The 12,702-nt window shown below is 35.5% G+C and overlaps 2 protein-coding genes across 6 annotated transcripts in view; one reads left to right on the top strand and one right to left on the bottom strand.

Annotated features, from left to right (window-relative positions):
- Positions 1 to 12,702, top strand: part of VMP1 (vacuole membrane protein 1) — a 107,751-nt gene that overhangs the window by 88,030 nt on the left and 7,019 nt on the right. For all 3 annotated transcript variants that reach the window (XM_057714289.1, XM_057714287.1, XM_057714290.1), the window contains exon 10: positions 790 to 851. In XM_057714289.1, the coding sequence (XP_057570272.1) occupies positions 790 to 851 (62 nt within the window). The remainder of the gene's footprint in view (positions 1 to 789; positions 852 to 12,702) is intronic.
- The window catches only part of TUBD1 (tubulin delta 1), a 47,094-nt gene continuing 40,766 nt past the window's right edge, over positions 6,375 to 12,702 (bottom strand). For all 3 annotated transcript variants that reach the window (XM_057714284.1, XM_057714283.1, XM_057714285.1), the window contains one exon: positions 6,375 to 6,399. In XM_057714284.1, coding sequence (XP_057570267.1) covers positions 6,384 to 6,399 — 16 coding nt within the window. In that variant the 3' untranslated portion in view covers positions 6,375 to 6,383. The remainder of the gene's footprint in view (positions 6,400 to 12,702) is intronic.

Here is a 12,702-nt window from a genome sequence, read left to right as displayed (position 1 = left end):
AGGTATAGAAAGATCTGTAAATTTCTTCAGGGTATTGAAGAAGTGTTCTTCCCATCTTTGTGTTCCCTGAAAGCTCTTAATAATGCTTATGTTATCCATAATAAGTACTTTTTGTAACATTTGTTGAGTTGAAAATATTTGCTGCCTGTTAGCCTAAAGGCATCTTTACTTGTAAGTTAAGTATCCACATCTTTAATTAATGAAGAATACCTCAATAACACAAAATTGAAAATGACCCAGGTCTTATAAAGATCCCCCCAAACTTGTTGATGCCTTTGCTTCTACCCTGAGCCTGAGATTCCAAGCTCATTCAGGATCTGAGAATGGAATATGCAGGGTACTTTTATAAGAACTTCCCATAAAGGACATAGTCTTTTCAAGATCCTCTGGATTAGATTTAGCCCAGACACCTATCATCAGGCTGATCGGCTTTTATTTCAGTGGTGGAGGCTATATGGGAACGCGTGACTTTAGTTGCATACACCATTCTAAAACACACAGAACATGTGGAACGTCCACCCAGCCTTGGGTTTCATGACTCATGTTTTTCCCTCAGACATGGTCATGTATCCTGGCAAGACTAGAACTGTGCTTAAGGAAAAACATCTTTAAAATACAAAGTAGGTAGCATTTGTCAAATGGTGTTTGTTTTGTTTTTTAAGAACTTTAAAAATTGCAGTTAGCAGCAGTATGATCACCTTTTTAGGCTAGTATCAGAATTGTGAATGTATATTGTTTTTGGTTTTTTTTGATGAGAAATATTTATTTTAAGTGGCATTTTCTTTACAGAAAATCTTCGTTGTCATAACATTCAGCAAACACATAGTGGAGCAGATGGTGGCTTTCATTGGGTGAGTAATTCTTTAAGGACTAATATTAATATCATATTTATTTGAATGGGATGAAATGTATAAAAAAGACTATATTGGTATAGAATTTTTGTGATAGCTCTTTATATTTTGAGAAGGAAAAATTTTTTGCCCTATTATTAGTTAAATTGAAGATGAACCTCTCTCCCTACAGCAGGAAAGGATGAAGCTCAGATTATCCTTGTTTAATTTTAAACCAAACATGTATCAAGTCATACAATTCTTGATTTAAAAGAAGCTTTGCAGTTTGAGATTTGCCCCTCCAAAGAAATATGAAATTTTCTTTCATATTCATGTGTATATAGTTAAGAGTTTAACGGTGCTTGGGTACAGTGCTACTGTGACTTTTAGTCAAAATTGTGTGCCAGATACACAGTCGTATTTCATTTATATATAAATCTTACATAAAATATTAATATTTCACTAAATAAGACATAAGATATTATCTGCTACTTCACTAGAGAAAAATTAGGCCATTTTAAAAGACTAAACTATCAAAGCATTTATTTTTGTGTTTAAAGAAGTAAGGCCAGTTTTAACATATGTTTTAAATGACAAAGTCACAAATTTTTTGGTGTTTACTTTGATAAAACAGTAAAGAAAGACCTATTTGGTTAATTAAATTAATGTCAACTCTAATGTGAATCCTGCCAGATATTAAATGAACCCCTTTTTTTTTCAATATATGATTTTTTATTCAGTGTTTACAGGTAACAGGTTTTCTTTTCATTTAATAGCATAGCTGCTCTGTGGTGGCAAAGTGTTAAGTCGGCATGACCTGTATGTGGTTTTAATACAAGTCTTTATCTTCAAAGCCATTTATATAACGAGACCTTTATGAAAATTTTTGCTATTAAAAAATTGTCACTTGGTAGTGAGTTCATGAGTATTAGTTTTATTCTTTCAACCGTACATTATATATTATACTTACTCTTTTCTATGTATATGTTCTATGATAAAATAGTTTTTAATATTTTCTACTTAGGTATTAATGTAATAATTGAGGGAAAACATATTCTTGAGAATACACTCAGTAGAGCCAGCCATTGATTTTATTACTTCCTAAGCTTCTGATTAGAAATATGTAAATTAAATTTTAATTACTGCAGTTTTTAAAATATGAAGACGACTCTTCATCCATTCCTAGAGATTATTGTGCCACCTTGAGAGAATTCTGAAGGACATATAGTCACACAAACCACAGAAACCCACACATTGTAGGAATGACTTTGCACACAGCACCCTACGTTTTTTCTTTTTCCTCTTTCCATACTGAACATTTATAGATGGAAGTTTTCCAGCTACTTCTACATCCTCACCACTACCACCTTTTGTTTCCCCAGCCTTTGGAGTTTCTAAGAAGTTAGATTAGTTAACTACCTATCTCAAACATCCACATCCAGTTTCATTTCCTTCCAATCAGTTCACCATACTGCAGTTAGTAACCTTTTAAAAATCATATCTGAGCCTGTTACCACCACTGTCCACACTCCCCAGTTCCTCCTCTTCTTGAAACTCTTCACTTGTTTTCCCCTTCATTCTTAAGATAAAGCTAAAACTCCTTAACATGGTCTCTATAGCCTTGAATGATCTGTCCCCTGTAGTTTTCTCTGCTTGAATCTCCCACCATTGACCTTTGCTTATATTTTTCCCTTCGCCCCATTCAGGGTTTCTCAACCTTGACACTATTGACATTTTAGGCCAGATAAAATGTCTTTGTTGTGGGGGACTGTCCTGTGCATTGTAAGATATTTAGCTGCATCCTTTTCCTCTACTCACTAGATGCCAGTAGTATCTCCCAGTTGTGACAATCAAAAATGTCCCCAGACATTGCCGAGTGTTGCATGGCAAGTAAATCCCCGCTGTCACCACCAATCCCATTGAGAACCCCTGGCCTAGATAATGTCCTTTAGATTTCAGCTATTAGGGTCACAAAAACACCTTCCCTGACTAGCTAACAATTACCCTTTTTCCTAGGGACCTCTTTTCTCAGCAGTATGTACTACATCCACTGACATTTGTATTTTTACATTCATGTTTGAGGGTGTATGATTACTGTCCTTCCACAACTAACCTGTAAAATTCTTAATGGCAGAGGCCATGCCTATTTTTGTCCACTGTTGTGTCCATAGCACCTGACATCTTGATTGACACCTAGCAGGTGCTTGATAAATATCTGGGGAATAAGGAACAGAAGGTGTCCAAATAAAGATCTGGCCAATAAGAATTAGCAGATTATTTGTACAGCCCAAATTCTTCTGTTTCCCCAGCCTTTGGGATTTCTAAGAAGTTACATTAATTAGCTATAGTAAATAGCAATAAAAGTATCTTTAAGCTTAGGCCAACATATTAAAGTTAGAATTTCTTATTCCTCATGTTTTTCAAAATCAGTACTCCCTTCCCTTTACTATCCCCTCTAGCACAGTCCCTCAAAAAAAAAAAATCCAGTGACTCTTCTTAAAGATGGTTTTGCATAAAGTTATTCTAAGATATTCAAGGCCTACTGGGATGGGTTTGGTTTTGTTTTGCGTGTGTCATATTTTAAGAACTGTTTGCAGGAGACAGATGTTGGAATGTCCTAATATCGTCATCTTCTCCCCAGCATTGTCTACAGGGATTACCCATCAACTTCTTTTCTAGATAAAATATTAAGCAGTGTAAATAAAATTATTAGATTTAGCAGTGATAATAATTCTTTATTACCAGATGCTAACGGGTATCTTTTTCATCTTTGTCTGTAATCATATTATCTTTTAATCAGATTCTCCAATTGAGTTTGACATGGTTTGTTTTCCTACATTTTGAAGTAGGAAGTGCTGTACAAGTGTTCAGATGATAATAAATAGTATCACCAAACCTAGACTGAAAAATAAGTTAAACCAGGAGAATGAATTTTTAGTAGACCTAAATTTGTTATTTTATATCATAATAAATAGCTTAGCAATTTATTTCAGAAAAGGGAAGGAGAACAGTCAAATTGATTCCCTAGACTCATTGTTGAATTGAACTGAAAATACTACATGTAATTTGCTGTAGAAACATTCTCCTTTGATTGTTAGTTCTCCCTCTTTACAGTATTAAAACTATTGATATAAATGGGGCGTGTGTGTGTGGCAGATCATCAAACTAAATTAGTTAAGTTTGGAATATAGCCTTTTGAAGGATGTTTAAAACTGTGTGCCCATAATTAAGGGAGTGGTGAATTGCCATGGTAGAGTAAAAATCAAAAGGAAAAAAAAACAAGAAAAAGTCAGCAACAGTTCAAATTTAAATAAAATTATGAGATACTAAGGCAAGGAAGAATGAAAAATGAATCCCAAGAGTAAGGACAGCTATGGAGTGAAATATGAAAAGAGCACACAGGCTCTGGATGAAACAAATCTAGGTTTGAATATAAACTCTGCCACAGGCCAGTTATTTAATTCCTCTCTGTATCCGTTTGTAGTTGCTGTTCTCTCAAACAATGTGTTCCTTTGAGTAGCATTTCTTCTGCAGTTCAGGAGGCCACTAATAGTCTTTCCAACTTCCAGTCGAAATGTAAAACGTCCTGTCTCAAAACATCTTACAGTTTAGTTGAAATGTACTCATATCGGTGATTTAAAATTCTAAGGCATGTAGATTTTTTAAATGCCTTTCCTCTCAATTTTTATGTTGCCTGTGTTCTCGTCTCATTTTCCAAAGTTTCTACTGACTGTGAATGGAAAGGTGGCATGCTAGGTGACTGTTTTGTATGCTCTCAGGGAAGATTGAGGGAAGGCCTACTTCTCCTTAAAGAAAGTACCCGTTTCTTTACTCTCTGATCAGTAAAATGCCTTTTACCAGGACAAAGTTTTTCATCAAAGATTATACAAATAATTCTTGAGGGTACTATTCATTAAACATAGTGAGCACTTGACATACAATTTCATCACTGTTTACTTCTAATTGCAGTTCTGTGTGATCGGTATTTTCCTCTCTTTTATTGATAAGGAAATGGGCTCAGTGGTTATAAATAACTCACTTATATAATTTTTTATTTTGGTCTTTTAAACTTAATAAAAAGTTTATCAAACTATATGTAGTCTTTTGAGACTTTTCACTTATTGTTGTATTACTAATATTATTGCTGCTAAAATTGCACATTTTGGCTGTTATATGTTATCCCATTAGGTAATTATTCATCCACTCTCCCATTGATAGACAATTGGAATGTTTCTATGTATGTTTTTGTTTGTTTGTTTTTGCTGCTTGAACAATGCTTCTGTGAGCATTTCTTAGCGCAGGATAGGTGAGCACATAGTAGAGCTTAGAATATGATGAAAGGGACAATACGGAAGAGGGGAAATGTGAATAAAGGAGGGATTGGACATAAGCAAGATAACCCTTAGTTTTGATAAGTTAATTTTGTCTAGGGTCAAATTCTGTCTAGGCAGGTGTGCCTAGTAGCCATGTCAGGCTGCTTACCTCCCCAGGTATCAGGGAAAGAATTATTTAGTGTTGACCATTGCATCTCTGATGGCGAAGTTTAGTATCAGTTTTATACAAGTTTGAATGCTATACTGATGAGTGAAATAAATATTCCTTCCCCAAATGGCTTCTAGTCTCAATGTAACTATGAAATAGCCCAGCCGTATAAGTATGCCTTTGGTCTGTGGTATTTTTAGTATAGTATGTCATGGTATGACAGTCCTAAGGTCCCAGAGAGGATATAAGGGCTACCTCCAAATTTTATTGTAATTTTAAGATTAATTCCCTTCCCTTGACTAGAAATAATGATTTATAGATTTATTTCTTGGACAGTTCTGGACGGTAATCATTAATATCACTGGATTTAGGGAAAGGTATCCCTATTAGCTATTCCTAAATCAAAGAGTTGTCTAGTTATATATGAAAGTCTGAACAGATGTAATGAATCAGTTACGTATTCTGAATGGTTAGAATAGATAATAGTCTTGAAAAAGACTTTCGGTTTATGGTATATTTGGCAAGAGGACAGAGAAAAGATTAGGCATGTAATGGAGTTTTTCACTCTCTGATATCCTAAGTTGAAGTAAGTCAGAGGACGGAACCAAAGAACCAGGGAACTTTAGAGCTTCAAAAGCATTACATTTGTTGCAGTCTTTTTTTGTTGTTTTTAATTAAGATTTTTAACTATTTTTTATTTAATTTTAGACTTTCCCCAATGAGAGAGACCTGGACATATTTCTTAAAGAGCATGACCAAGTCTAACTTTGAAATCATGATTAAAATGACATGTTCCGGTATTCTCACCAAATAGAGGATGAGAATTCCCAGAAAATAACATCAAGCGTATGACTCGTAACAAACCATATGCAGAACATCGGCTCATTGTCAGCTTGCCAGGGTCTTATTGGAAGACAAAGTCCCCAGTTTTACCACACAAGAAAGTTTCCATAACTCAGTCATTGAACTCGGGGGTTGGGGTTGGCTGGAGCAGGGACTTTTTACCAGATACAGAATGTTCCATGCTCTTCTTTGCTGTCTCCTGTTTCTGAGTTAACTTGACGTTTGACCTCAGAGTCGGACTTGCCTGTGGCAAGAGAGATCATTTTATCCAGTGAGTAATTAAGTGCTTGAATCTTAATGTTGTTTCTTGTTCCTCACTCTGTGTGACAAGTGGTCAGAATGAGCTATGTTGGCCTGGACTTTTTCTTCTACAGAAAGAAAACCTATCCTTTTATTTTAAAATATAAAATGGTTTATATACTTGATTTTCTTTGACTTTTTTTGATTATTGTAAAACAATCAGAAGAAGTTGTGGAAGTGTGGAACACAAATAATTGTATTAACCAGAAGAGGATACAGAGGTTTTAAGACCCCAGCTGCTGAGACTCAGTTGTATATGCTGATTTTAATATAATCTTCTGTACTTCAGGTAGAAAACGCCTTCCTTCTCATGTCCTCTTCCTGTAGTTTATCTTCTCTTTTGACTCTTAACTCCTTTGTATTTTTGTTATAGATATTGGGAGGCAGGATAGTTAAGGGTTAAAGCAAGAACTCTGGAGAGGTAGACTGAAAGGTGAGAAATCGACATTGTATTAGGAAGTTACTATTAACCATAATTAGAGCATATCTGTAGAATGATGAAAAGTAAAACCCAATTATATTAGACTACATAGTGGGTAAAGAAAAACTCAGGTCAAGGTCATACCTGACACATTTTAAGTGTTCTATAAATATTTGTTGACTAATTGAATTCATTTATTCATTATTAGGAGAGACTTCAGTGTATTTTAGGCTGAGGGAAATACTCTGGGTAAAAAGCTAGAGATGGAAAATACAAATGAAAAAAAAGGAAGAACATAGGTTGATATTAGCATTTAGTAAGCACTCAGTGTGCCAGATGTTTTACATATGTTTTTGTGAATATGCATAATAAAACCTATAAGGTACTAGCACTGTCTTCATGGCGAAACTGAAACATATTTAAATTCATGTAAATGGTAAGAGCTGTAAGGAGACAGGATCAAAAAGCCTGAGTGGATTGATTTATTCTCCTTAACCACTTCTTCCTCCAAAACTGGGATGAAGATTTTTAGATCTTTTGAGGTAGAGAAGAGGGACATTGAGGGAGTGCTACAGAAGTCAGCAAGGTAATCTACTTGAAGTTGAAGATTTGGATGAGAGTGCTAGTTTCAGATGGCTGCCTGGTGAATGGGATAGGGAGTCAGCATGAGTTCTTTCTGTCTACTCTCCTTGTTCACATGTGTAGTGACCTGACACAGCTGAAAGTAGTTACTGCCGGGGTTATTTTGAGAAACCTACCGGGTTTTATACTGTAGGTTTAAGTGCATTTTTTTTCTCTCATCACCCTTCTAGATTAAAAGTTCATTGAGGGCAGAGATCCTGGCTTTTCTTGTTAAAGTTATCTACTGCATTTAGTGATTTTCTGCCTAATGGTTGGAGTAACTAGATTTTTCTTGATGAGATTAAATTCCTGTCAGTACTGTCATTTTTGTTTATCCACTCACCATCTTGCCACTTTGAATGATATAAACGCCAATGAGCTTCTGTGCTATTTCACCTTAAATTTAAATTTAAAATTCTGCAAGCTATTCTTTATTCTTGACCTTTGGGTCTGTGGGTCCCTGTTGCTGGTTTCTTTCATTCTGAGAACTCAGTGGGTCATCCAGCCAGCCACAGATTGATTTGTCACCATGTAAAGCTGCCATCAGTCTGTCATTTTTTGTAACTGAAATCATTTGATTTTTAACAAAGTTTTGCTTTGGCAGCCACTTTTACTTGGTTCTTATAGACCACTTCTTTAGCTCTGGCCTCATTCATTAACATAAATGCCTGTTTGGCTTCTATTGCTAAAGTCTACATTCTGAAATGAGGTTTTGTTTTCAAAAGCTTCCCTTTAATGATAGCGTATTTCATAGAGTATCTGCTGATTGTAAGGAGGTCTTACCTTCGTCCTGGTTCTTATAGAAAACAATTCCAAATGTTCAAAAGCAAGTGCAATTGCGAGTTACTTTTTTTGAAAGATGCCTGTAATAGAAATATGCTGGGAGGCAGTAGAAACAATACACCTGACGTTTCTGGATAAAGCAGTGGTCTTGCTTCTACACAGACGCGAAAAAACTGGTGGTGTCATGTGTTTATAATTCTGCTCAGAGCACAATGGACTAACTCGAGTACAAAAGAGGTTTTAATAGTTTGAAAGGGGCACAGCTGTGAATGAAATTCAAGATGTTTTAATCCCAAATCCTGAGGTTGAGTCACAACGAATTTTAGATGGTGCCAGAGACTATCAACTCAAACTTGTATACATGAGAAAGCCCTAGATTTTAACACTTTCATTTCAGTCACATAGAATTATTGGATCCCATTTTTACTAGGTTAAATATAAGTTTATTTGCAGCCAACACCCGTTCATTTACTTGTCATATTCCTGGGTCAGTGGGTTAATTAAGGATCAATTTGTTTCTCTCTTTTTTTTTTTTCCTTTTTTCTTTCTCTAATCTCGGAAGACTGGAAGGCTATAAATATTAATGGGTATTAGCATGATGGCCTTTGGCTTCTCCAGAAAGATTGTTTGATAAACTACCTCCCCTCCGCCTTGCCTGCCTCTCCTCCTGAGCAGTCTACCTTAGGAGGAAAGACAGTTTTGTGTGTGTGTTTTTTCATTTGTAGGGCAAGCTCTCATTGTTGAATCAGGCCAAGAGTCTGAGATCCATTCTGAGTCACTATGAATAGAGTTCTAGTATTGGTCGGGCCCCAGGGAAACTGGTGGTTAAATACTGTGAGAATCTTTATCAGACAGGAAATGACAACTCATTAAAATACTAACCGTTAAGCCTGTTTAGATCATGGCCTCACTGCCTGGCGGGGGGCGGGGGGGGGGGGGGGAGTTGGTTATGGCAGAGGAGTGTTTAACTCTACAGTGTTTGACTAATATGTGCACATTTCTGAAAACAAAGAATTATTTATGACTGTTATCAAGAAAGGGACTTGCTAGTCCATCTTGTCACTGAACTTTTACTGTCATTGCCTCTTTTGTTCAGAAGACAGAGCAGCATGTAATGGAGGCGGGGTAGGGAGGGGCTTTTATTTCATCCCTGAAAACATATCTTACTAGTATCTTAATTGTAAAATTTAATCTCTTCAGCAGAAGAGTCTGTAACTTCAGTCTAGAAGAGTCTGTTTAGGGCTCTACTTCTCAGCTGTCAGGCCAAATCTCAATAGAAGAATTCTCTGAAGTCAGAGGATAAATTTGATTTATTGATTTATATACAATGACCCTCACTCAATCAAGAAAATTCTAAAGACCCTGATATTCATTTAAAACATAAATATAAGTTTAACTGTGGGCACAGGATTTCAGTCTCTTGAGGTTTGGCTATCTAGGTTCTTAAAGGCCTTCTTTGTAGTGGCTTATAAGAACCACTATAAAGGATGGAAGGATGAGAAAAAAGAGACAATCTGGATCTTTGTAGAAATAGCTTTCTTTTTCTTTAATATGTTAGCTAACAGTTTTGTGTTGAGTTGGTTTGTTTAAATATCTTAAGATATTTTTGACCTTTTGGGAACAGAGTATATAGTATTTATACCCCTTGCAGTTTAGTTTCCTGGTCTAAACCAGTGATCTCCACCATTGGAGTGGGACTAAAATAAAACTTCTATTTATATTTATTTTCCTCTTTGTTATTTTCTTTTTTGTGTATTTTTGTAATGTATATAACTATTGTGGTAGTATATACATATAATTTACATGGCTATACATACATGGAAGGATATAGCTTACCATCAGTCTGATTGGCACTCCCTCAATCCACATGTCAGAAGATCACAAATCATGGATTACAAAAATAGGCTGGGGTGCGAGCTCCAACATACAAAAGGGGCTTACAGTGGGCATGCTTCAATTTATTGTGTTTTCTTCTTTGCCCCATTAATCAGAAATAATTTGCTAATGATAGCATAAGATAGCATGAAAGCCATCATAATTAGTAAGACATTTAAAGTAATAATTTAAAAATTTTTAAGATTTCATCTGTATTTTATCCTTTGTATTTATTTGTATGTTTTACTGTTTGCATAAGTAATATATCAAAAATGTTCACAGACCATTGGTCTAGGCTCCTCTGCCCTTAAAAGCTGCTTTTGGTGCTATCAAAAAGTAGTCTACTTCAAAAGATCTCTATTATGCTTTCTGAATTATAGCAGCAGTAGATTTGATTAAACCCTTCTTTTCCCTTTCTTTTAATGCTACTCCTGACCTGAATCTTCCTCTAAAAACGTTTTCTCACATTCATAAGCTTTCAGTGGTTTAACTAATCACACCCTGACAATGTTATTTAGATGTTCTGATTAATCATCAGAGGAAGGTTAAATAAATCAGCCTCAAAGTACTGCACAAATAGTGAAACGAAGGTTAAAAAATTTTTTTTGCCCATACTTTTTTTTTTCCTAAGAAAGGTAAAGGCTTATTGCCCTATAGCCTTACTAGGAATCCATGTCAGACAGTATGTTTTCTGGAAAGCCAGTGATATGACTTACACAATCACATTAGTGCTAAGGTGTTCAAAAAAGTGGCTAAGAAAGCAGAGCTTATATTAAAAATTTACTTTATTAAAACCTGTTTAATTCCCTTAGGCATTTCAACAGCTTAACCTTTATATAGGCCCTGTATAAATAGGGCTAAACAAGACAAGTCAATTTTTTAAAAGTTTATGATACTTCTCTGTTATTAAGCACTGTGCCCCAGTTTTATGATGGCACATAACAATAAAAAACACACATCTGGCTGGAAAAATCCAAACAGAATCATGAACAGGAAAATTTCAGGTCTTATAATAGCAAGTCCTAGTTTGATGACTGTGTCCATGATGGAGAAGAGATTCAAAGTAAATCAAATGGTGTGTTTTTTATATCTGGTGAACCAATTTGTTTGAGAGTTACATAATTTGAAAAGAGTCCCTTGAAAACAGAATAACAAGGACCGCTGAATTTTTTGGAATGGGTGTATGCTCAGGACTAAGCAAAAAATGAAAATTTTAGCATTGTGAAGAACTGGAGTAATCGTATCACCCATTCTACGCAACCTCTGCGGATTGTGATGCTTCCTCTGAAAGATTTTCTGGCTTTTTGTGGGAACACAATGCAGACCTTTTTTTATAATGAGTCAATATGGGGAGAGTTTAAAATACAAATTTCTTATCAGATAAGTGATTTCCAGAAACAGAGTCACAGATGCATTAAAAACTATAGAAGAATAATAGATTTTGTTTGCATATTGGTCAGGGCCCTTGACAGAATTTTGCAAAGAAGTTTGTCTTGTTTCTATTTTAACACATACTTAGGTATATAAGCATGGCAAAATTTTGTTCCCATGAAACCACTTTTGAGCTCTGGGTGGGATTAGACTTCTGTGGATTTTTTCTTTATTTTTTTCCCCTCTTTTGTTTGCATTTTCTGAGGTGTTTGATTTTTTTGTTTTTGTTTTATTTAAAATCAGTAACAAAATTTCAAAAATTGCCATTAGAATAACTTATTGGAAATTTGTTTCTTCATGAGTTATATTATCTGAAAAATGTTTGTGTGTGCCAAGAAAATAAATATCAAGATATTACTATCCACAGAACTTTTTTTACCCACCATACTGAAGGTGTACAGCAAGAAAAGTAGATGAGATCAGTTTTATTCTTGCTTTTGTTTTCCTTTCTTTTTCCTTTTCTTCTTTAAGGCTTTCTCACCTAGAGAAAATGGCTGTTTACAAGGCTAGTTTAAGTATATTTAAATCCAACCATTGACTGGAAAATAGTAACTCTAATACTTTGAACTTAATCAGCACCTAATGGCAGATGAAGAACTTCACCCACCCACTATGGGTTGAGATGAGAGTCCTTAGCCAGGTGCACAAGGTACTCGGAATTTAATGACTTTCAGAAAATGGTATTTATTTCCTAAGCCAACTATAAAAAGACACTGAACTGTGATGCAAGTTATTCCTCTCTCCCTTCCTCATGTGTGTACCTTAAATTAATCCTAAATGTCAGAATGGACTCTTCTGTCTGCTGCTTGAAAATAACTTGAGGGATGAGGTAGTGGGATGGCGTTATTGTTTTCCTTAAATGCATGTTAAGAGTGAAAGCTGTAATTTCAATTTGTATTTAGTCCATTACTTTAAGAACTTTAGTGTTAATTAAGAAAACTTTAGGACTTCCCTGGTGGCCCAGTGGTTAAGAATCCACCTGCCAATGCGGGGGACACGGGTTCAATCCCTGGTCCGGGAAGATCCCACATGCTGTGGAGCAGCTAAGCCCGTGTGCGACAACTACTGAGCCTGAGATCTAGAGCTCATGAGCCACAACTACTGAGCCACGTGCCT

This window comes from Hippopotamus amphibius, chromosome 17 (genome assembly GCF_030028045.1).
Source record: "Hippopotamus amphibius kiboko isolate mHipAmp2 chromosome 17, mHipAmp2.hap2, whole genome shotgun sequence".
Classification (NCBI taxonomy): Eukaryota; Metazoa; Chordata; class Mammalia; order Artiodactyla; family Hippopotamidae; genus Hippopotamus; species Hippopotamus amphibius.
The sequence above is the reverse complement of the archived record's forward strand: the minus strand, read 5'-3'. Positions and strand labels throughout refer to the sequence as shown.